Source organism: Cydia amplana, chromosome 14, assembly GCF_948474715.1.
Source record: "Cydia amplana chromosome 14, ilCydAmpl1.1, whole genome shotgun sequence".
Lineage (NCBI taxonomy): Eukaryota > Metazoa > Arthropoda > Insecta > Lepidoptera > Tortricidae > Cydia > Cydia amplana.
In genome coordinates, this window is record NC_086082.1 from 6384191 (window position 1) to 6411209 (window position 27019).

Genomic DNA, 27019 nt, shown 5'->3' on the forward strand with positions numbered 1-27019 from the left:
ATCACTTAAGATTACAAGTTAAACTGACGAGATCCCTAATTGTGATAGCACGCCTAAACTAACATTTTGGGTGACGTTCCCAATGCTTACCGAGAACTGGCTCAACTGACCGAGTATGGTCGAGTTCAGCTCAACTTACCAAATTAATCTTATTATTATAGCAATCGCGCTGTATTATATTTTTGCAAGCGAGATGGGCTGCCAGTGATCCTCCGTCTCCAATTTGACCACCAGCGGCAGTGCTAGTACCCTGTCTGCTAAATGTCATTATGTTCTTCCGTAATATTTTCTTTCGTTTCTAAGATGCCCTAAGAAGGGTTACAAATAACCACACGCGTCGAGCAATGCACACAGCAGTGAGCACATCATTGAGAGAGGTCAATGTCCAGCAGTGAGCATCTTTCGGTCGATATTATGATTAGATGAACCCGACTCGGTGATTATCTGCTTTGATTTTTACCAAAGCAGCTGCCTATGCTGCAACTTACAGGTCCAACTCCAGGGAATTAGACTAACGCTGCGTCTTACTTAAGCGAACGACTCGCGAACGCGAAGCGCGGCGGGCCCAAGGCGTTCGCGTTCGCAACGAGATCGCCCACGTAGGACACTTCTATAGGTATCAAAGGATTGATTCACCCCGCGCCGCGTCGCTTCGCTTCGCGTTCGCGTGTTGTTCGCCTACGTAGTACGCTGCGTAAATAAGTAAACGCGACAGCCGATCGACAGTCCGGAAGTTTTCAACTAGATTTCCTGTGCACATAATCCACTACCTCCAAAGATCCAAAGATCCAAAGATTCATTGATTAGGTAAGTATATGAGATGTGTAAACTCTAAGAAAATCGTGCTCCCGTGTTTGATAGTAGAATTTTGCTGTATACTTCGTCATATGTTTTGTGGTATGTGAATACACGAACATGTAAAGAACTGAATTATTACCGCATTATGTACGGAGCCGAATAAACGTCACCAACATTCGCTCAGACTTTACACAGGCAATCACCTTTGTTTTGATCTCAAGGTCGCGATACATTGGTACCTAATATTAGACTCACCCACGCTCGCTAGCCTGTACGAGCAGACAACCTGCCCCCATCCGAGTATTTCTTACAACTTGCCCCTTCGTTAGTGCACTATTTGAATATGAGTTCGGCTGTTTGCGACCCTAAAGTTTCAGTTTGCGCTTTCCGTTGTTCTGGATTGATCGATGGACTCGACGAGATAGTAATAAGTAGTAAGTATTTCAGCTATTAATACAGAAATATCTTATTTCAATCTAGTTACACAATGCTTTGTTAAGGTACCGTGCGGTTCAGGCTACACCAGCACCAATACACTGCTGCCGCTAAAACTGAGATTTTGACATTTGCGGCTGTATGTCGCGCTGCAGTCGACTGCATTACTGCAGGAAACGTCAGAAAGGTCAAAATGTATTGTACTAAAATGGCCTACTACACGGTAAATGAGTTCCTGGAGAATTTAATGTGATCAAGTTCCCATGGTATATTAGATTAGATAAGATGTGTAATTGTATTGTCATTTGAATTAAATCCAGTATGTTATTGTTATTAATCTCTTAATGAAGTTGAATTATGGAATTGTTGACATTATTTAATTTACAGCTATGTACTTTTTTTTTTGTAATTATTGACATATGAATCTAAATCTATTAATTATCATTTGTAACGAATTATTGTTAAATATGTAACTGACAGTGTATGATTAATACCAATAAAAATCTATCTATCTATCTATTATTTTATCGAGATTTGATAATTTAGTCAACAGTTGAATTTGACTGTGATTTGCTAATAAGATTAGGTGCATTGCAAACTTCGATCAACACGGGCTTCCGACAGGGTGCAAATTTATGAAAAAATAAAGACATCTAGATAAGACACTCTTCTCTTACTGTCTCGTGGTGTCACAAGTTAACGTAGGTACCTATACTCTGTCATCGTTAGGTATCGATGCGATAAGCGTGAGTTCATGACCAGTATGTGTTGCATTAAAACATTGCCTGTATAAAATACGAATTAATGTATCACTAAAGTAGGTACATTTTACAGTCTCGTAGTGATCCGTTTACGAAGCAGTACAAATGCAAAGGGCAGTTGACCGCACTCCACTCGACTTAACCGATTATGGCAATTATACCAATTGCACAACGGTTAGCAACATTAAGTACACATACTCGTATCCGTGATTATGGAAAGGGGGATTTATTTTCGACTCAAGCTTGGTTTCAAAACTTTTTTTTAACTTATTCCCTGAAAATGGCTGCCAAATGATAAAAATAAAGTAGTCGAGACTGTCGAGAGCACTAAATCGAAGCATCTTTAATGAGGTTGGACCCATACCCATAATTATGTACAAAGAATATTTATACCATTTAACAGTTCGTAAGGTTTGAGTTTTGGCTGCATGACATTCTACATACCTACCTAATTTGCTCAGTAAGTAAACATTAATTTTTGAAACCACTCGTAGATTTAGTGCCAGCCTTCAACTAGAAAACCTGCACTAAAATACCAAATGTCTGTAAAGCAAATAAAATGTAAATGTGTGTTAAATGTGTGTTGAGTTAAACGGTGGCTGGCTCCAATTCTTAGCCGTCGGGAATCTGTAGAAGTGCCGCGACTCGCGTCACACCGGCACCGGCGGCTGACCGCGCATTAACCCACGGCAGCGGCATTGTTTCACAGTCTGTTAGTTGGTAGGTACACTGTAAACCATTGGCATTACAGATGTGCGAGTTGCGGGAAGTTTCCAAAAAGCTTGAAAAATTCTTGGAAATTGAAAAATTCGATTCCCATCCAAAAAAGTGAAACTTTGTTGTTAGCTAATTACATTGGTCGGTTCTTTTTATTTCGACAGGTACACTATTTTTGAACCTAAAAAAGATTCATAACTTTTGAAAATGGAGTTCAGCATCTTGATAAATAGCAGGCGGTCTAGCATGAGTTGCGTTCTCGCGCGCGAGGCCATACTTGAAGTCGCGCCAGATGCATGCGAGAACGCAACTCATGCTAGACCGTTAGAGATAAATCCTTGGATCAATAGTATTATAGAAAGAGAAGCAAAATAATAACTTTTTACTACTAAGTCATTCATAAATTATTGAGCTTTCGAGAAATTTCTAAATTTACATTCAAAATTCAACGATTTAAAACTCAAGAGAATTCGCATCTTAAACCCGATTCCTATACAAACAAATATGAATGTTTACCATAATACAGACATGTAGGTACTCCTAAAAAACCTCCCCTAAGTAAGCACTCAAGACAAAGCCCGCAGCGCCAGGCTGGTGAATATTTGAACGGGCTCTCTTTGCGCGATATTAAGTCAATGGGGTAATTGATCTGAGATAAATCTGTAAAGAGCTTGATAGATGAGGTTGCTCAAAGAGTAAGTAGGTAATTATTTATAACAGGTAACGTGTACCATGCCTTCTTTTTTGATTGAAGAGGATTGTAAATTCGGTATGCCAAACAAACCGTTCGGTATCCTAACCCAGCAAACATTTTAAGTATTTTTTCCTAGGCTCGAAGAAGATTTTACCAATTTAAGTAAAAATTACGTCCTAAGTCACCAATTATTTTACGTATTGTACACTTTTACTTCAAAGTCAAAATATAGGGACAATAAAACGTAAATTTCACTTCATAAATAGACCATGAAGTCAGGGACTTACGGGTTGAAAATAAGGCGAAATATTAGGTAAAATTTACCTTGAAACCTGACCAATAGGTCAAATCTACTAATAAGGCATTTTAGGTGTATTTGCGACGTAATTATTTCTTATACGGGGACCATGAAGTCACGGACTTAATGGTTGAAAATAAGTCGAATTATTAGGTAAAATTCACTTAGAAACCTGACCAATAGGTCAAATCTACTAATAAGGCATTTTAGGCTGTATATGCTACGTAATTATTTCTTATACGGGGACCATGAAGTCAGGGACATAATGGTTAAAAATAAGTCGAAATACTAGGTAAAATTAACTTCAAACTCAGACCAATAGGTCAAATGTACTAATATGACATTTTAGGTGTATTTGCGACGTAATTATTTCTTATACGCAGACCTTTAGGTCGTCGATTTTATGTCGATTTAGATACAAATTTTAGGTAAATGTTACCATATAGTTAAAAACACTTGTAAAGTACTATCAATACCATAAGGTTGTGCCGCCATTTTCTTTCATTATAACGGGATGCAAAATATTAAATTGCATAATTTAAGTTGTTATATCTTGAATGGTGCCATCGCACGGTACTTTATATTGCTAATATTCAAAATAAAACAATATTTTTGATCGAGTCAATACACTCACACACACAAATATTCAATTACAACACTCAATTACAAGCAAATATATGCATTTTGATTTTATAAAATGTTGAAAACTTACATATTTCAAGAGCCCATCGATAGTTTTGTATGTAAACCTAACATACTGCACGAAAAAATTTTGTGCGCACTAGATTTCATCGTTCTTCATCTGCGTAATCGGCCTAAGTAAATTATTTTACATGACTTAGTGGCCGCCATTATCATTGCAAAGCAAAGTTGTTTTCTTGTCAGACATTTTGTTTCTGAGTGAAAAGAATATATAAGCGTAATGTTTGTGTCTCTTTTTCTCATCATCGCGTCTCATCTAAACATTGCCTCGCAGAGTAATTATATGGTAAAAAATATGTCACCACCACGTCTAAAGGTGGTAAAGATTACCAAATTAGTACATTTAGTTAACGCGGCACGTCGTGGCGACGTCGAATCCACGTCGGAAACATGACCTAATGTTGACCTAATGGTTGTAATCACCAAATTGCCGTTAATAAATACGTCGCCGGCACGTGCTTTTTTCCCCATTTATGTCGACTCGACGTCGACTCGACGTCGATTCGAGGTGCCTCATTTTGGTCACCTAAATTGTGCGACCTAAAATAGGTGCCTTTCTCGGAATATTGACCAAAAATGTTTGCTGGGAAACCTATTCAACCTTAATAAATATTGTATAATAGGTACAAACAAATCGATACGTACCTACACATCCTTTTTTGCAGGTGACCTATTAGATAGGTAAGTCACTATTAAATAAAGTCTAGCTCGCCACTACTGTTCCGATCATAGATTAAATACCATTCTGACTATTGAGAACTTGCGACTAGGTTCATGTAACTGTCATACAACTAATTCGTCCCGTTGTGAAGCAGTTTCAATCGTTTCCTGCTTGCACTGTGATCAGGATTCTATCGCCATTTTAAGGGCTCACCAAGAAAACTACTGCTACGAGTAGACAATGAATGTAATTCTCACTCACCCCTCCCACTCCTCCCAACGAACCTCAGGTCATTGAACTTGGCGACCTGGTTCTTCATCACCGCCGTGCAGTTCCGCAGCTCCGCGGAGCAGTTCTCATCGTTCCCCGCTCGGACCGTGACCAGGGTGCCGTCACCAACGTCGCCAAGGGCCACCACCTTGAAGGCCACGGGGAGGGTTTTGTTGGAGCGCCAGTGTGGTGGCAGGACTGTGCAAACCTGGGAGAAGAGAATGGTTAGTTGGTAAAACATCAGAAAATGTATCTTTGGTAAGAGGTGGGAGAAAAATTCCCAGTAGTTACCACTGGTAACAGCTTGGTGGTAACTAGTGGGAATAACCCCTTGTTTTTTGTCAATAAAAATATTTTTTTGAACATGCGTTTATTGCGCTTATCAACTTATCATACAAGGGTTCTCACAAAATTTGACAATATAATAATAAAGTATTCAGTCAGGTACTTAATAAATTTCTATTATTTTCTATTTAAATCCTACTGAATAGCATGATATGTAGCGTCAGGTAACCCAATTCACTTAACAGACCTATAACGGAAAAATCAAACAAATAGGTACCTATTACTTAATAAAAGTGGATCTCGCTCGGATGAACTACTACGAGTAGCAGACCAGTCGTTTTATCATTAGGGGGAACACCAATGCTTCGTTCGCCTATTTTTAATTGTGGGTTTAACATTACTTACCACATGCGGACTACCAGTGTTAACCAGCTCTCCTGGTCAGAAAGCACAGACAGAAAGCCCTCCAGCGTCCGCTCAGCTATCCACTGCTGAATCGGTATATCGCTCTATAATTAGAAGATGGCGACTTATACCTCAACCTGCCCTCCTCGACATTTTTCCCAATAAATTAATCATCTTAACCACATAACATACCACATGCGGACTGCCAGTCTTGACCAGCTCGCCAGGATGATCAGCCAGAAGGCCTTCCAGCGTCCGTTCAGCTAGCAGCTCAGCCGTCAAAGGCTGGCTGGGCAACGCCCCATAACTAGACGACGGCGCCTCATGTCCCAACCCGCTCGTGGTCGACGTCACTTCACTCGATAAATGCATCGTCTAAACACTTTATTGTTCTGCACATTCACTTGTCTATGAGCACATGATCTGTCACATGTCCGATGTAAAGAACCTCGTGCTGAAATCGGCTTCAGTTTGCCGGTGTAGTATCGATGGCGCAGACATTTTAAATGGCCAGACCTGTAATAAAATGTTTTGAATTAGAATGTAGGTACCTATTAGCAAAAATGAGAAAAACGGGGAACAAAAACAAAAATGGAAAATACAAATGGAAAAACGCAAACTCTAATTTAGGTATACTCGGGATATATTAAGATTATGGGATATATCGGGAGTAAGTACTCGGCAGATACCTAAATTATTCACTTCAGCCAAAAAGAATAAAGTGAAATTCTTGAAATTTCAAATTCTCTTTTCTTCAACCAATATTCTAGGTTTTCATTTCATTTCATAAGTGCTTACCATGCCATTTTGACATTATGTTTAGGTATTAGGATACTTACAGTGTAGGTTCACCTAAACAGAGTCAATTTGAAATACTTATGGATAGTTGCAAGTTAAAAACGAAGCACAAAAACGTGTTAAAAAAGCTACATTCCTCCCGGCCGCATACGTCCCTAACTATCCCATTTTTCACAGACATCGCACGAAAAGGGAAAACATGAAAGTGAACGCGTTTTGAAGCGCAATTTGCTTTGACAATCGAACTAGCCGGGCCCACTTCCGCGCGGGATTGTTACTGTATACGCAATACGCAATATCTATACGCATTATTTGCTTACCAACATGCTCGCAGAAAAAGAGAATATGAAGATTATTTTATACAAATATTTTTTCTTATTGATAAAGCGATCGTAGCCCCGAAAAGACGTATTTAGGTGATTTCACTGATTTCTAATCTCAATCAGTGAGAAATATTTAGGTATATGAAGAAGTTGTACACTCAGCAACAGAAACAACCAAGCAAAGTGTTTATAATAATCAGGTTCTGTCTTTAGATTTAGTGTGTAAATTATTACGTCGTACATTTGGATAGCGTCAAATTTTATTCTGTAAATAATATCATAGAATTTAAAGAAAATAACAACGAAAGTATATACTATACCTATATAGGTATCATACAATTCATACATGCATAATGTTTAATATAAATGAAGGACATGTGTACAACCTTTTCTACCAATTTATATTTACTCGACGCATATCAAAGTCGTTTATGGAAATAAGTAGGTATATACCTACATAGTGCTCCCTTTGCCACGGTTGGTTAAGTGAAACTTTATTCCATATGCCCCTTTGATGTTTGTCTCTTTCAAGACAAATCGAAATTGTAGACGAACGATTTGGCACAAATATGTATACACGGCTATTTTTAATTAAATTTATTTAAACAAAACACTCCACAGTGGTTCTGTTTACCTACTTATTTCGTTGTGGCCAAAAAAATAAACATAAATAAGTCATTCTCACAAGTCCAAATAGAATGGATACTGTTATATATGTAATATAGGGTAGACTTAAGTTTACATGCGCCGATTAGAGGGTGGTTAAACATATTGGTATGTCAGTTCCGAAATACACGCGATTGAGCTAGCTCGGTGTTTCATTGCTGCTCCTGGACATACCTTCCTGAAGGACCCTTCCAGTACCTAGTTACCTACATAATAATCTGGCGACGAGTCGTGATCGAATCAGCGAGTGCGCGAACGTGGTTGAGTGATATCTTGTGCGAACAGAATGGCAAAAATGCCGGTGGGCAAGATGGACGCGTTTGATCGGCACAAGGATAATTGGGCGTCGTATATAGACAGGCTGGAGCAGTATTTTATAGTAAACGATGTGCAAGATGACCGCAAAGTACCATTATTAATTACCGCGATGGGAGCAGATAGCTACGATTTATTAGTGACCTTGTGTACCCCAACTAAGCCATCAGAAAAAACCTACAATGAACTTGTCAAACTTATGTCAAATCATCTGCAGCCGCGGCCGAGTGTTTTAGCGGAAAGATATAAGTTTCGTCAACGCAAGCAGTCGAAAAATGAATCTATAGCGGATTTTATAGCGGACTTGCAAAAGTTAACTAAATATTGCGATTTTGGTACGTGGTTGGATGACAGCTTGCGAGATCAATTTGTATGCGGATTGTATAGTGAGACTATTCGTCTGCGATTATTTACGGAAAAAGACCTGAAGTTTGCTAAGGCTAAGGGATTGGCGATAGCGATGGAGGCAGCGGAGGTTAATGCGGCAGCGGTAGAAAGTCGAGGTCGGTCATCAGCAAATGACGCCACGGCGCCATGTTTTTCTATAAGCAACGACAAACATTCCAGTTTCAAGACGCCATTACGGAACAACCGAAGTTATCCGAAACGCGACGAGCAAACCAAAGTAGTTAGCAACGAAGTTAACCGATGGAGGCCGAACGGACAGCGGCCGAACAATAGTTACCGGGGACCGGTGACGTCGAGATCAGCTGACGGTAACCGCGCGCAATTAGGACAAGGACACGGGACGTGCTCAGCGTGTGGAGGTGCGCATGCGGCTCAGACGTGCAAATTTCGACTTTATGTATGCCGTGTTTGTAATCAAGACGGACACTTGAAAAAAATGTGCCCCAGGTTGACAAAGGTTAACTACGTGGAGGATGAGTATTCGGAAGACGAAACATATGACTTAGAGGTAAATCTTTCATTTGTTAAAGAAGATAATTTCAGTAAATATAAACCGTATTATGTGACCCTCAATGTAAACAATCACGATATTAAGATGGAGATTGACACGGGTAGTGCTATAAGTTGTATTAGTCCAAACGTTTATGAAAAATATTTTTCTAATTGTGAGCTAAAACCGGGTCATCTAATATTGAGATATTATTCGGGGGAGAAAGTTCGTCCGTTAGGTAGATTGAAGCCACTAATTAAGTATAAGGATCGCTCAATGCCGCTCGATTTGTTTGTTATAGAGGATGGTAAAACTAATTTACTAGGCAGGCAATGGTTAGTTGAGTTAGGAATTATTAGGGGTTTGTTCGAGTCAGACTCGATTAATTATGTAAAAACATCGAAAGACTTTAATCTGTCAAATTTCAGTTCCAGGTTTAAGAATGTGTTCTCGGAGGGCCTGGGGAGGTACAACGGCGGGCTAGTGTCACTGCGAGTGCGGCCGGACGCGCATCCCGTGTTCCTGCGCGCGCGCCCCCTGGCGTACGCGCTGCGCGAGCCGGTGGAGCGCGAGCTGGAGCGGCTGGAGCGCGACGGCGTCATCACGCCCGTCGAGACCTCCGAGTGGGCGACACCTATCGTACCGGTGGTCAAGTCTGACGGAACTATACGCATCTGCGGAGATTACAAGATAAGTCTTAATAAACATTTAGATGTGGACCGTTTTCCTTTGCCTAGGGTCGAGGATTTGTTTACAAAGTTGCATGGAGGTGTAAAATTTAGCAAAATTGACCTCTCTCAAGCATATGCGCAATTGGTGCTAGACGATACGGCCAAATACACTGTGATTAATACGCACAAAGGTTTATTTAAATACAACCGGTTGATTTACGGTTTATCCTCGAGTCCAGGCATTTTCCAAAGGATTCTAGAACAGATGTTTGCAGATTTGCCGAAAGTGGGTGTGTTCCTAGATGATGTAGTCATCACGGGCGTAAATGACAAGGAACACATAGAAAACCTATATAAGGTGTTTGAGAGGCTGGAAAAATACGGGTTAAAGATTAAAAAAGATAAATGTTCTTTCCTGGCCAATTCAATTACCTATTTAGGTTATGTAGTTGATAAAGAAGGACTCCACACCTGTCCCAAGAAGGTTAGGGATATTTTGAATGTAACAACGCCTAGTAACGTGTCCGAGTTACGTTCTTTTCTTGGAATGGCGATGTACTATGCGAAATTTGTGAGAAATATTAGCACAATACTGACACCCCTATATGAGTTGCTAAAGAAAAATGTTAAATTTGAATGGGTTCAATCTTGTCAGGAGGCTTTTAATAAGGTCAAACGATTGTTGGCTTCCAGTGAGGTGCTGGCCCACTACTCGCCAGACCTCCCGCTGATTCTGACGACAGATGCGAGCAGCGTGGGCGTGGCCGCCGTGATATCACATGCATGGCCGGATGGTACGGAGCGCCCCATAGCCTACGCTTCGAGAGTATTGAACAGCGCGGAGAAGGCATACTCACAGATAGAAAAAGAGGGCCTTGCCATTATTTATGGAGTAAAGAAATTCCACCAATATTTGTACGGCCGCAAATTCGTTTTGAGGACCGACCACAAGCCTTTGGTGACGATATTCGGAGACAAAGCCGGGATACCGGTGATGGCGGCCAGTCGCATGCAAAGATGGGCAATTATTTTAGGAGGCTATCAATATGATATTGAGTATGTGCACACTACTAAAAATGGAGCTGACGCCCTCTCCCGACTACCGCCGCACAGACCCGATAGTAATCAGACCAGTGAGGAAATAACGTATCTGAATTTCGTACAAAACTTTTTGCCCATTACTAGCCAGGACGTCCAGAAAGCGACGGAGAAAAATTTAATTTTAAGGCAAGTACTTACATACATTAGAGGAGGGTGGCCAGCATCTTGTACTAGCGAAGAATTAAAACCATTTTTCTCCAGAAGGCAGGAACTGTATGTCGAAGGTGGCTGTGTAATGTGGGGTTATCGCATGGTCATTCCAGAAGACGTAAGAGCCTATATTTTAAAGGAATTACACAGCAGTCACCAAGGTATGGTCAAGATGAAGAGTGTGGCTCGTAGTTTCGTTTGGTGGCCAAATATTGATCGTGATATAGAAGCGATGAGTCGAAACTGCGCTATATGCGCTGTGGAGGCTTCTGCACCACCCCGAGTTAAATCTCAACCCTGGCCGTACTATTCGGAGCCCTGGAGCAGGCTTCATGTGGACTTTCTGGGACCTTATGAAGGTAGAACTTTTTTTATTTTGATCGACTCAACCACCAAATGGATTGAGGCTTTCCTAATGACCAGGACAACGGCAAAGGCAGTAATTAAGGTGTTACGGGAGACTTTCGCGAGGTTCGGACTGCCAAAGGAGGTCGTGTCAGATAACGGGCCGCCGTTCACAAGTCAAGAGATGGATGAATTTATGAGATTAAATGGAATAACACATACATTTACAGCGCCATACCACCCAGCATCCAATGGGGCCGCAGAAGGTGCAGTTAAATTGTGTAAAAGAGCTATAAAAAAAGCTATAAGAGAAAATCAAGACGTAGAGGAAACATTACAAACTTACTTACTGAATTACCGTAACTGTGAGCAAGGTACCACGGGAGAAACTCCGGCTATGTTACTACAGAAACGACCGCTTCGTTCTAGATTGGACCAATTAAAGCCTACCAGTGCAGTAGAAAAGAGAGTACATCGCGCTCAACAGAAACAGATCGAATCAGCAGGAGGTATTCTACCTAAACAAATGAGCGAAGGGGACCCAGTATGGATTCAAGAATTTAACGCGAGGGATAAGTGGGTACCGGGAACAGTATCAAAAGTAACGGGTTCTCGTAATTTCGTAGTGACAAAGGAAAACGGTACCACATGTAGTAGACACTTAGATCAATTAAAGTCGCGAATAGTGTATTGTTGGCCAAGCTCGATTCCGTCAGATAGCACCCCGCAGGTGTCACCCGACGTCGCGTCGGTGCCGCCGCCGCGCTCCCCGGCCGCACCCGCGCCCGCCCCCGCGGGGCCCGCGCCGCCGCCGGCGCCCGCGCCCGCGCCGCTAGCGCCGCCTGCCGAGCCCGCATTGACACTAGCCCCGGCCCCAGACTTGAAACGCATTAGGAAACCACCTGTACGTTTTGGTTTCGAAATAGATTAAATTAAATATCCTGGTTAATATTTCATAATTATTGTTTACTTTGTTTTTCTTTATATACCTAATAGATACCTATTTAGTTAGTAGTACATACGTAAGTAAATGAGACAAACTTATTACATGTGTTGTTAAAATGTAATTCTTTGCTCTTAAGTAGTTACCACTCTTAACTATATTGTTTTCATAGGTTAATTGTTATGTTACCTCTAATAGTTAAGATTGTTAGTATAAATTAAGAAGGGGGGTGTTATATATGTAATATAGGGTAGACTTAAGTTTACATGCGCCGATTAGAGGGTGGTTAAACATATTGGTATGTCAGTTCCGAAATACACGCGATTGAGCTAGCTCGGTGTTTCATTGCTGCTCCTGGACATACCTTCCTGAAGGACCCTTCCAGTACCTAGTTACCTACATAATAGATACGTACTCGTATTTCTTGAGACTAAGGTTAACACACCGGCGATAATACTTACACCCCTTGCCGGGGGCGCAAATAGGCCGTTACGACGCTTTATCTCTCGCATCTAAAACGCCGTAACTCCCCACAATCCACTTTATAGGCACTTCCTCTTTCAAATTCAGTTGTCGATAACATACTCCTTTTGAGAATGTCTTAAGTTCCCAAAGCGTCTTACGCAGGCGATTTACAATCTTATTCTAACCAGTTTATAAGTGATCTCTGAATATACTATTTTTGCGTATCTCAACGACACATTTATGCTGGTTTTTCTGAGGCGAACGCAACATTATAATATGAATGATAGCAGCATATTTAGAGGATAAGACGTTTTCGAATAGCGCGGTCGTCGATATGTCGATCGTTATGTTAAACCTAATTCCGGTAGGGTAACATGTCGCCCTGTTTACTCTTTGTCGTAAAGGTTTAGACAAATTGTCTATAATACTGCAGTTCTTATTGATAAGTTATGAGGGAGGTCTTAGCTAGAGATAGGTTATGAAGTCATGACTGTTATGTGGCAACAAGTATTTTTACTGCATACTTACTTAAGGAGAATACTCCCGTACATACAGATTATTCCCGTAGCTATAATTAATTGCGAAACTTACATGTATTTAGTAGTAGGTAGTATCACTTTCAAGGACTGTCTCATTTCATACATTGACTTCATTTCACTATCTTTGTCTTACACTAGTACTAGCACCCAAAAGAAAAGGATGAGTACCTACAGTTTTTTTGGTTCTTATTTACTGACAAATTGGTTTGACCAACTAGGTGTATATCTGCTTAACACTAATCAAAATTAAACTTTTCACATCCCTAGAACGTTTACGAAATCAAAACAAAACACAATCGTGATTCCGGTGAACATTGGGCTCATGAATACGATCGCAATAAAATCTTAGCGTAAAACATATAAAGGGCTCAGTCGTAAATAATAAAGCTTGTAGGGTTGCGGGGTTGCCATCGTGCGAGTGCAAGAGCTCGTTACACCCTTTACTGGCTGTTACATGTCTGTCTTGATGTTCGTACAGTTGAATAGATCGGGAGTTTGATGAAAGTTTACTGATAAAACTCAAAACTTGATTAGATTACCTACTTACACATGTAATCAATAACTGGCTCCAAAAAAGGTAGATCCACGCTAAACGTAATGATATTTATGTCACCCTAGGCCCGGCCAAGGCAAGTCGTAAAACTTTAGACAAACCACGGGCGGTATAATTCGTAAAGCCCCAGATTGCATATTTATACACAAACACCTGCGATCTAGAGCATTCACGAATTCACCTCCCTAGATTTGTAATGTACTATTAAACGTAACAATAAACAATAACAACCTTGTTTTGTTTCAAATCATGCCGGTTACTTTGATACCTTATTATGCCAAGGCAAACTTATATCATATTATGTAGGTAATTTGTATCTTTAGGCTTGTCTTTGGAAAGTTTAGTCCTTCAAAATGAAATAATACCTAACTGGAACCCTGTGCCCAGCAATGGAACGTACAGACTGAAGAATAGGATGTTGTTAGATTACACTACAATTCCTATATCTATTTTTTTACGTTCGACTTTCTCACTTTTCACTGACCTTACTCGCTTTCTGCAATGCGTGCTCCCGAAGTTGAAACTGTGAGATGGCACATAGAAAACTTAGCACGAAAGTAAAAATTTTCTTGGGATTGTACGACCAGAAGAATTAAAGGGGATACGAATATTTTTCAATGAAGGCTCGACGCAAAATACATTGTGAGCCCCTGATTTAGTCAATCACACATTCGCGTCACATCTGCACGACTAATAAAAAATTCCGCCCTACCATTCCCAATAACATCGATTATCGGACCAATTTTAAAGAGAAGGGAATCAATGGTGCAAAGGGACAAATTCCTAAGGGCCACGTCCCCGGGGATACAAGGATAATGATCGTACGGCCAGTGACGGTTACAAATGGGTTAGCAAATGTAATATCCGACGGGCCCACCCTAGGTGATATTCAAATGGCGTCTTGGACGCAAGACGGACACCGGATGTCCTGATTGTGGCACACGATCTGAATTCGGAGTGTGTTTGACGCCAAGGGCTAGTTATTTTATCTGAGGAAATGTAGGGGAGAACTGTAACATATCAGCGGGCGCAGTATGGTTCTATTTTTGTCGCCTGTCACTATGCCCGTCACTTTCGCACTTACACACTTGTTAGAACGTGACAAGCGATAGAAATGCGACCGTACTATCGCCGCAGGATAAAACTGTAGCCACTACAGGCGCAGCGGTATTAGGTATGTGATTATAGTATTTGACTCATATTTGTCTATACAATATTTTTTATTCCCTCTATTTGTAATCGCAAATATAAGTATATAATATTGTGAGGTATCACCGAATACAATTTTGCGAAAATCGTGTATTATACGCGGTATAATTAGTGACAAATCTCTCAAAAGTTTATCGTAACGTTGAAAAATTCCATAGCCCATAGGTATGGTTACACTGGTGAATTTATTTAATCGACCGTATAAAAAACAGTAAGGCACTCCCCTAACCAGAGATTAAAACTTTTAATCTTAAAAACACCCCGGCGCATAAACAAGATCGCAATCCGCCAGTTAAATAAGAATGCGAGGAATGCGGGCGACGTCATTTATTAGAAGCTATACCCTACCCGAAGCCAGCTAGTGGTTTTACATTTCAAGCCCGTACCACGAGTCACTGACAGTGTCAAAACTGACATTTACGCTATCGAGAACGTAATTTACTTCTATACACCTCGTTTGCATAAATATGCGAGTACGAGCGAGATGTATAGAAAGTAAATTACGTTCTCGACGGCGTTTATGTCAGTGCCAAACTAATGGTAGCCGTACAGGAAGTATTCTCATCACTTCGAGTATTCGCCTAACGCAAGTGACAGCGAGCTATAGCAAGCAAACAGGAATATAGTGGATGGACCTAAAAGTTTAGGGATCCAGGAAATACAGCATCGCAGAAGAAATGGATTCACATAGCTGTCATAAGCATGAAACCTGGCATTTCGCTGTTACTGTTGGCTAAAACTGGCTGCTGGCTTGGCTTTAGATCCCGAAATCAATTACAATTTACTCTATAAAGGGGCCCACTGATTATCAGTCCGCCGGACGATATCAGCCTGTCAGTTGTTCGGAACTGTCAACTTTTTGTTCTAACTGACAGGCCGCGATGTCGTCCAGTGGCCTCTTAAAACAGCTCCATCAACCGACTTTCAAAATATAAGCCAAATAAGGATGTGTTTTTATTATTTTAGGTATAAAGCTTTTATTAAATATTACGATTTGGATATTTGTACTTATGGGTAAAAATCTTTTTTCAAAAGAATCTAAATATGTATTTACCAGATTATAGTAGGTAGATTTAAACATTGTTTGTACAAATATTATAACTTTATCAAAATGTCTTGCAGTCAATTACTAAATATTTGCTTACTTCGTCCACTAAAATATTGTTGGTTTCAGCGGACCTACAAGTAAAACCATAAATTAATAGACTTTGACTTCCTCTTCTTCTAAACGATATCAATTAATAATAATAATTTCAGCCTATATACATCCCACTGCTGGGCACAGGCCTCCTCTTATGCGCGAGAGGGCTTGGGCTATAGTCCCCACGCTAGCCCAATGCGGATTGGGGACTTCACATGCACCTTTGAATTTCTTCGCAGATGTATGCAGGTTTCCTCACGATATTTTCCTTCACCGAAAAGCTAGTAGTAAATATCAAATGATATTTCGTACATAAGTTCCGAAAAACTCATTGGTACGAGCCAGGATTTGAACCCGCGACCTCCGGGTTAAAAGTCGGGCGTCATATCCACCCGGCCACCACCGCTTACACGATATCAATTAGCCAATTAAAAACATAAGCTATCAACATAATTAAAGTAGAGGTATAAAAAGCACATCCCGGCTCCCCTAACCCTTCCACTGCCGCTATAACCCCGTAAAACGCATCTTCATATCATAATACACATAAATCTGCTAACGCGCAACGACATTAGTATATGTACAACTAGAGAGAACATTGCCATTCACACTCAGATAATGAATAATGACACTGTCACTATATAATATAACACATTCAGTGCCAGCGCGAGCTACGCGTTGAGAGCGTAGCCGATACGGGGAAAACCATTATATTATGTAGTGAAAAGCAAGGCACTGACACTGAGAACTCGCCTAGCGGGTTGCTGGCAGTGAATGTGTTCATTATACATAATCCATTATTTTTATATTAATTTATATGGAGTATAAACTGAAATAGATGTCATATATTAAAGAAAAACTGACGAAGCCCACCAGTGGTATAAAAACATTTCTAAGGAAGCCTCATAAACATTGACAGCGTTTATCATGCAGTTTAATTATGTATTTAACAAGGAAGTAAATGTGATGCAAATGAGTGTTATCATCACTTAAGGTTCAATTATATGAGAAGTGTTTTTATTTTACACGAAACCAAGCTTAAACAAATTTAATTAGGTACTCTTAAAATTCAAATTTTTATTCTTAATAAAAACCTATATTTATAAATAAATACCTGTTAATTTAGAACGATATTGACGGTATTTCAATATAATTTCTAATAAAAGTTAGCCCTATTAGTCCAGTACATTCAGGTCTTTGCATTTGAGTTTAATAATTAATAACACTGCATTAGGGTAAAGCACTCTTAAAACACGCGCGGGTCTACGTGATGTTTAAAATTGTATATTTGTGTTTTAATATTAACGATAACTATGCCAAAGGTAGGGTAGGTGCGTTAGTTTTCGTCCAGCTCTAGTTTTCGTCCACTTAACGAAATTTGAATATAAAGCTACATTGCTGCACAAATTTGGACTTATTGCAAACTTTAATGTCTAAACAATATATCTATCTACACAAAAATTATATTAAGTAGCAAATTAAATATCAAGTACATTAATTACAGTAATTTTTCCGAATTAATCTCGAATTCCTTTGTAAGAAATTAGTTTTAATAACCTGACCAATTATCAACTTGTCACTGAGAATCAAACCTAAAACAACTTACATGCCACGCAGGGAAAGACGTGGGGACGATCACGAAAACCAGCGAACGTGTCAGTATAACCGGACATAATTTCGTTAAAATAGGATTTATAGGTCATAGTAAGCGGTTTGTCACTATAAGCGAAGTCATCTTATCCGACTTTGTCACTAAGAATTGTATATGAAAACCAAACTTCGCACAGTAATTACGTCATAGTAAGCGGTTGGTCAGTATAGGCGGAGTCATAATAAACGGATTCCACTGTATATTATTTGCTAATATGTCAAGTGGACGGAAACTAGCGCAATGACCCTATAAGGTAGGTACTTGTTAGTGTGTGCTTGAATGAATATTGTCAGCAATAAAAGCTGATGTATCAAACATAATTGTTCACACGAAATCTTCTTATTTTTTTTTATCATGATCAAGATATTCACCGCTTAAATTTTACACTGTAAGCTATATAAGTCCTTTTGTGCGTGTTTTTCGTACGACTGTACCTATGAATAAAGGTATGTACACATCAGCTTCTTCATTTATCTTCTACCGACTTCCAAATTCAAAACATTGAATGTTCGAAATTCAAACGTCGCGAAAACAACAAGTCGGGGCGCGTGAACAATGCTGCCGCGTAAATCTAATTTGTCTTAACGACCTTTTAAAAACCATTCAATTACGCACCGTATTTTCACAGCATAAGGTGTATAATTGAATGATTTTTCAAGTGTACTTAAAGCAGATATGGTTAAGAAGGTAAAATGTGAACCCGATGAAGGAATTATCTTACACGGCCTCCCCTCCGTCGTTATCACAGTGCGAATTAAAATTAAATCGCGTTATTGATTTTAGATCGGATTGACAGGGTTTATTATTAGTTTTGCATGACTTGTTGTGCTTCCTAAATTTTATATGCTAGCAAAATTTTGGATAAGGTTTTATTTTTTTCAGTTGTTTAATATTTAAGCTCAGAAAGTTTTAGATAAATGTAATAAAGTGTATACCGTTTAATACATTAAATAACAAAATAAAGATGAAACAAAGTATAAGGATGGCTTGGTTTTCAATAGTTATTTACGATACAAGTGCGGAAAAGAGGAAATTCGAAACGAGTGGCGATAAATTAAAACACGACCGAAGGGAGTGTTTTAAATCGACACGAGTTGCTAATTACCTATTCGCACGTGTATCGTACAACGTTTTACAGTACATATGGCCCTTTAAACTGCTATTTTATGCACTAGTGCGGGAAAATAGGGCCATATGTACTGTAAAATTATATTACTATAACGTATACTTTTTTTAATAAATAGGTAACGATAATGACAAAATCAATCATACCATACATACAATAAACCATATACACAACACACACACACACACAATGGATGGATGGTCATTTTATGTATTGATATTGACATAATTAATGCAAAAAAAATATCATACGAAAATTAAACTGTAAACTTTACTACAAATTTCAAATAAATACATCATATTTATCAAAAAAACATATCAGAGTTGTATATTTATTGACTTGTTTCGTATAACACCACGAACATTTTCTTCCAAATTGGCGCCTACATCGTTTCACGGCAATTACAGGTAAAGTTGCCGTTAATGGCAGTTGTCTCGCTTTTTAACAACTTCCCGCCAAAGTCCGCTCTGTGGAGGTGTTCTATGAGTTACGATTGGTTATCTACCTTGTTATTTAATACTTGTGTTAACGGCAGCATAATATTTTTTGTATTAGTCCGTGTTTTGATATGTATTTTATAAAAAAAAAATCACAGAAATCTGGCAGGGATTTTAATGCAAATTCATAGATTTTTAGTTTAATAGGAAAATATTTATTTTGAAATATTCTATCTTTTAAGTACTAAATATTAAACTTTTTTATAAATATGATTTAAACACATAGTACATTTTTAAGGGCGTCTATATAATAAAGAATTTTATTTAAGTTTGTAAGTGTGATGTGCAAACGATAGAATATTTTCCCTTCATGCGAAACTATTCGCTTTGAAAAACAATAAAAATATATAACTTGGAACAACCAAAAACCTTAAAAATCCTTTCCGGATAACATTCATTACCAATTGCATGCATATGTACAATTGTACATCCAAAAAAAATCTAAAAAAGTTTCTTTATAAATACGAATTCGATGTATTATTATACAACTAACTATACTGATTTACAATAAAAACACTTTAAATAAAATTAAACATAATCACATACAAATGAAAGTTGTAATTACTTAGAGAAAGCGGTTTATCACGTGAGCCTTATCTGCGAAGTTTAATCGCCAGTGTGCGCCCGGGCTAATGAGCCTGCGGTCGCGCGCCTTACCCAACTTCCAACACTTGCAAACTTTACAATTAATACCCTTACAGTCGAACACAACTTAGAAAAACATTTATTTTTAAACTTTTTTTTAATTATAATTTACCTGGATCAGAAAATCCTTAGCCACAATAATAAAAACACAAGCACTGCAAAAAGTTGCAACCGCGAAGGCGCGCGTCCGCCGCCGAACCGTGGTCGACATTAATACCTTAGCGGGAAAGAAACGGTCCCCTTATTACGTCTCGAAAGAAATTCGCACACAGACCCACCCCGAAAGAAGTCCACCCACACAGACGTGGTGTGTACACGGGAAGACGGGGGGACATTGCGCCTGTGTGCGTGGGGTAGGATAGAAATAAGTATTAAAAGAGATAGTTGGGCAAGACGTACCTTGCACATGACGCCGTAAGTACAGTCGGTAGCATAGATCATCTATACACTTTAGAAACTTGAAACTTCACTATAAATAAATTACACATAGTTTGATACTTTTGACGTTGACTGTACGTACGTTATCAAAGGAACACTCTAAGAAAAACTAAGTTCGTAATTGCTATTAAAATTCTAGATTTTCATTTGTATTTTTAACAAACAAACGTTAGTCGTCTAACACTAGTATAGTGAAGTAGATCCATTTTAAAATTTGGACGTCACTTCCAATTGCATATAAATTTACTAAAAAACAGCGGTTAATTGCGAGTAAACCTTAAGGGACGATATCAGCCTGTCAGTTGTTCGGAACTGTCAACTTTTTGTTCTAACTGACAGGCCGATATCGTCCGGCGGACTGATAATCAGTGCCCTTTACTCTTAAATAGTTTAATTTTTAATCCATTAAAATATTTTAATTGCAATAATAATTTCGTAGATTTTGCTTTAAAATTAAAATAACATGGCAATTCTTGGATCAAACGGGACATTCTGCCGTATTCGAACTTCAAGATATTCACAAGAGACGACACGTACTAGATCCATTCTAGATACGTTATAGTTTATATTTCAACTAGTCCTCTTTTGCACCGCAATTCGGGCAACCAATGTCACTTTTACGATAGATCGTGTGAGATATCTATTAGATGTGAATTAGATCTCTAAGTAATATCTTGTGGAAATCGTTCAAGAGTATCTGCAGAATCGCGGAAATGTCAAATTTGGCAGGTTAGATCTTAAACATATCGTTATCGTATCTTGGCGATGTCTAAAAGATATCTAATAGATGTCTATTACAAAATCCGAATCGGGCCCATTGTCGCCTGCGTAACGGGATGGAAAAACAACTTCAAAAGATGGTCGAGCCACAATGATTGGCTCTATAATAAGTAACTATGTCATTTTAAAAACAAGATAGGTAAACTACCTAATGGTTAGCATTAAAAGTACAGAGCCCGTACCATGACTCACTGACAGTATCAAAACTGACATTTACGCTATCGAGAACGTAATTTACTTTCTATACATCTCGTTTGCACTAATATGCGAGTACGAGCGAGATGCATAGAAAGTAAATTACGTTCTCGACGGCGTTTATGTCAGTGCCAAACTGATGGTAGCCGTACAGGTTTTGGCCTCTATGTTAGTATAACAGTACCTGTTAGTTACCTACTCGAAATAAGGCTGAAGAAGCAAAGTATTTAGCAAGGGGCATTAGTATAGTTTACTCTAGTTATCTTATTTCACGAATAAGTTCTATACTTGAGCATCTTGTACTAAAATATTTTGGCACAGTGGTGACAACACAATATGGAACATCTCTTACAGGCTAAATGATGTCAATCAGTTATCGTGCATTTCCCTCGTACTTGTCCGTACATGTATTGGCGCGGGCGAGACGGACGATAACTAAATAACACGATTCAAACATCATTCTGACGCCAGCGTACGTTCGAATTAGCCTGTAAGGCTAGAATCTTCACCAATTCATCTCAATTCGATTTCCTCCCGCGTAGCTGAAAGTCGTAGCGAGTTCGTAGCTTGCTACGCCACGTGGCTACGGTCCTGTTGGTTTTGCGTTTTTATTTATTTGCCTTTATTTCTACCAGTTTACAGAATTCAACAATTTTACATGTAGTCTGATTCTGATTTTAATTTTTTGTTCTAAAACTGTCATGGACTTGATCTGTCAGCTGTCAACAGTGTCGTTTCTGGTGTAGAAATGTTATTTTAGACCAATTTTATTAGACAAGAAATGACAGATCAAATCTATAAAAGTTAAAAAAAAAAGAAATTATAACAGGCTTTTTCCATTATGTATCTATTACTTAAAATGGTTAGTTATTTGTTAATGATATGACTGTAGGAAATAATGAATGCAGATTGTTTGAACCGATAAAAACTAACAAATGGTAATAAACCAAATCAGTATTATTCTGATTTGATTGTAGGTATAAAATTAAAACAAAAAAAACTGAATATTTTAGTTTCATCAATCAAAATCCAAATAAAAAATACCAAAACCGAATAATTATTTTTATTTATTTATTTTTATTTGATAATGTAAAATAAACTTCCAAATTAAAATCAAAGCAGAAATGCTGAAGAAATATATTTTCATCGAGAACAATTCAATAATAATTTTAATATACTTACTGAACTGGGGTAGCAATAAAAATTAAACCAATCTCATCATATTTATAGCAAAGATAAATAAATAAATAAATCTTCTACGTACGATACCATCATCAACACAATCATAAAATATTTCTCAATATCGAAAACTATCGGCCATATTCGAACTTTAAATTACGTCAAATACTAGAGATTGAAACGATATGGAATGGATATGTCAGTGTCAAACAAGTATCAAAAGTGACGTTTCTTCAAACAAACGCGTCACTTTTGACACTTGTTTGACACTGGCATATCCAATCCATATCGTTTCAATCTCTAGTATTTGATGTATCTTAAAGTCCGAATACAGCCGTATCTCAAAATTCCTAAATTATATTTCATTGGCGTAGCTCGTCGTAGCGGCTGCGTAGCGCTCCGAGCTACGAGCGGCTACACCCGACCTTTGCGGTTACGCTCCCGCTTACAACCGGTTAACCGGGTGATAATTATCTTTTTCAACCTAAAACTTTTGTAATTTTATAAAATATATGTCAAAGTAACTATGAAAAATATAGGATATGCGATATTTAGATACAAGTCAGTACTTATAGCAAGTTATATGCATCCCAACGTTACTTCTTTATTAAATAGTGTTATACACTACCTAAAACAAAATAAGTGAAAAATTTGAAAACCAAAGAACACGTATGTGGTAGGTATAAATACTGAACGATTAAGAAATGTGAGTCTAACACTTATTTAATTTCGCGAAATAATAATTATTTTTAAAACAAAAAAGAAATACCTACTCATAACATAATAATCATTTCTTTGTCGGAAGAAATAAAATCCGCTTAAAATAAAAAAAAGGATCTCTTCAGAAGTCGTTACGCTAAATTATATTTGCGACTTATTTATAATATATGTACAATAAATGTTTAACAAGGACATGGTTTAGGAGTCGGGAAAGATATCAAACACAAATTCATCCCATGTTTACTTAATGTGAATCGTGAATGATATTAGGTACCTACTCGTACATACATTTTTACATCTTTCTTACAATTTATTAGAAGCACGGGCAGAAGTCATTCAAAATTTAAAACTCCCAATCCCAAACTCGAGTGTTTCCACGTTATGAAAAAAAAACTTTACAACCCCTAAAACCCGAAAATGGAAATTTTATACCGTCATAAAATTTAAGTGCGCACTTTAATAACTAAAGCCAAGCCGATATAGCGCTGTATCGTTGACAAAAGGATGAGCGAGCCACCTCACCCACACCTCCACCGCAAATGATTACATTACACACACAGGCGCACGGAACCACACGCCCACCCGCCAAACACGCCCAACGTCTTGGGTTTTCTTATAAACCACGTTGTGTTCGACGTCCCGCTCTAACACAGCGCCTGGCCTGCGGCTCTCTCTGTCCCGCAATGACGAGCTTCACATAAAGCGGAGCCACATTCCCGCCTTTTTTCCCACTCCATTTTGACAGCTCGCGGCTCCATATCTGGCCGGAAAATAAGACAGCGTTCACAGATACTTAGTTGATATAAAACGTAATTTATTGCTTTCCGATTAACGTAACCTCATACGTAAATACTATCCACGAAACATTATCGTTCCTCATCGTATCTACGAAGCATTACCGCTACATATCAGGAAACCCACGGTATCACCTACGACGTAACGCTATCCCCGTAGCTTAGCAGTTGATGAGTTAGTAAATTGCCTTAGAATGGATACACATAAAATGCGTTTTTAAAATATATTAAACCTCTTTCTCAAAACTCCAGCAAAATAATCTAACATCAAAATTAACAACAAAAGTTAAAACGCAAAACTCTCAAACAAAATAATCTAACATCAAAATTAACAACATAAGTTAAAAAGTTAAAAGGCTTAAAAAACAGTTATAAACATTACTCACTGAACAGAATACAAAGAAGCCCAACCAAAGTCCCAAAGGAACATCCATCTAATCGTATAAGAATCCAAAAATAACCTTACAAGTCAATCCGTAACGTAAATTTCAGTAGACACATTTCATTCCGCATCATTCCTTAGCGAGTCAAAGAACAAAGACGCTGAAAGTTCGCAGTGTGCGCGACGTCTTAGCGACTAAGTGGCCGAAGACGCGTTAGCGGAGGCGGGGCTGAGGGCTGCGGCGCCCCGCTATCGGCACACCAAAACACACATTTTTGCCGCCGCAAACCTCGCGCCGAGGGTTAGCCGCGACCCGCAGAAGCAGAACGAGACGATAGATACCTCATAACGTGTAAGTAAAAGAGAGGAGAGATAATTGCGCGCGCAGAACTCTCATTATCTTAGCTTACCGAACGCACGTGACTTAAATGCTATGACCTTCAGTTCCATAACAACAAATAGTGAATATATACTGGTTTGAACGGCCAAACGGGCCAGCGTTACTCGGTAGGCAGTAGGAATAGCAACCCAGGGAGGCTTCAGCGCGCCAAGTTTGACAGTTGTGAAGAAAAGTTTTGGCGGGCGGTCGTCTCGCTGTTTTCGATTTGCTAAATTAGGGCTCATTTAGACGGTGCGGGAACTCGCATGCGAGTTTCATTACATTGCGTTATTTGATCGTTCGGCTGAATTGTTGTAACCTCACTGGCCCGCAATATAACTAAAATCGTATACGAGTTTAGCGCCGTTTAAATGAGCCCTTAGGGTAGCGAGAGATGCGCATGTTTTGATGAATTTTTTTTTAAAGATATGAGATACTTTGATGTAGTGAAATTGTCATTACTTATACATTACGTTTAATTATCTATTTCGCTAGTTTGCTATATTTAGCTACTGGTTTTAAAAAAATGCGTTTTTGGTGTAATCGCCACTGCACAGGTATTTATTAATTAGAGCCCAAAATTGAATATTTGAGGCTATATTTATTTAATTTTATTTGCAGAATACAATATGCCAAAATAAATAAACAGCATCCTGAATGCCAAGTAGCATTTTCTACCAGCCACCTAGGTATGAGGTCCAAAAAATCGTCGCATAAAGTTTGTGCAGGACAAAATATCGTCCTGCTTAAATGGAAAACCTGGTCAATTGACACAATTTTCCCGGTCTCTTGAGATTTCAATTATCCAGGTTTCACTGTAATACAACATTGATAAAATTCGTTATCCATTATTAATAACGTTTCCAATAATAGCCACACATTGAATGTCAAAACGGACTCAGGGCCCGATTCGGATTTTGAAATAGACATCTATAAGATATCTTTTAGACATCACCAAGATACGATAACGATATTTTTAGGATCTAACCTGTCAAATTTGACATTTCCGCGACTCTGGAGATACTCCTAAACGATTTTCACAAGATATGACTTAGAGATCCAATTAACATCTAATAGATATCTAATTCTATCTAACGTAAAAGTGACATTGGCTGCCGAATTGCGCTGTAAAAGAGAACTAGTTGAAATCTAAACTATAACGTATCTAGAATGGATCTAGTACGTATCGTCTCTTGTGAATATCTTGAAGTTCGAATACGGCAGTCAGATCTTTGAACTGAAAACACAGAGACGTCCATTCACTGCCGAGTGTGGGAGGACAAAAGTAAAATTGATGAGGCAATGTCACGTCAACAATAAATGGATGCTTCACGAACCGTACAACTTGATACAACCGATGCTTAGAAACGCGTATAATTTGCAGTTACATTGGTAATGGTAAAAGACTGAAAACTTTGTTATACCAGTACGGCTACCATCAGTTTGGCAATGACATAAACGCCATCGAGAACGTTTACTTTCTATACATCTCGCTCGTACTCGCATATTAGTGCGAACGAGATGTATAGAAAGTAAATTACGTTTTCGATGGCGTTTATGTCAGTTTTGACACTGTCAGTGACTCAAAGTATGGGCTCAGTACCCGTACCATCACCAACAGAATCAAATCAACACTGTCATAAACGATAACGTCTACTTCATTTATTTTCTATACGATCAAAAACTAAAGATTTTCGTTCTAGGTAATTCCACGACAGAGAGTGAAAAAAGTGATTTTTTGACGTCTCCTTTTCAGCTTCGGCAAAAATGCTCTCATATGTCTAGATGTTTGTCAAATAGTTCTTTTTTGTCGATTTAATTTTTGGAAATTGTTCAAAATGGCGGAGACATACATTTATTCAGTTTTAAGTTATGCTCGCAAGGTCTACAGCTCACAGAGCCACTAGCCACTAGTTAGTTATTTGCAACGTTTTTTTGGCGTAGAAAGAAAATAGATACAGCCTGGTAACAGACAGACAGACGGACGGCCAGATAGACGGACAGACGGACAGAGGAGTCTTAGCAATAGGGTTTCATTTTTACCCTTTGGGTACGGAACCCTAAAAAGTAAGGACGAATTAAGGTTTTAT

General features: G+C 38.6%; 2 protein-coding genes across 2 annotated transcripts in view; one reads left to right on the top strand and one right to left on the bottom strand.

Moving 5' to 3' along the window:
* The window catches only part of LOC134654029 (runt-related transcription factor 1-like), a 50304-nt gene extending 29712 nt beyond the window's left edge, over positions 1–20592 (bottom strand). Inside the window, exons 1-3 of the mRNA XM_063509418.1 lie at positions 20175–20592; positions 6219–6542; positions 5328–5544 (exon numbers count right to left, since the gene is read on the bottom strand). Coding sequence (XP_063365488.1) covers positions 5328–5544; positions 6219–6398 — 397 coding nt within the window. The 5' untranslated portion in view covers positions 6399–6542; positions 20175–20592. The remainder of the gene's footprint in view (positions 1–5327; positions 5545–6218; positions 6543–20174) is intronic.
* LOC134654278 (uncharacterized protein K02A2.6-like) lies at positions 7928–12224 on the top strand. Its single transcript, XM_063509744.1, has one exon. The coding sequence runs from the start codon at positions 8100–8102 to the stop codon at positions 12222–12224; it is 4125 nt and encodes a 1374-aa protein (XP_063365814.1). The 5' UTR covers positions 7928–8099.
* Positions 20593–27019: the final 6427 nt, after the last annotated feature.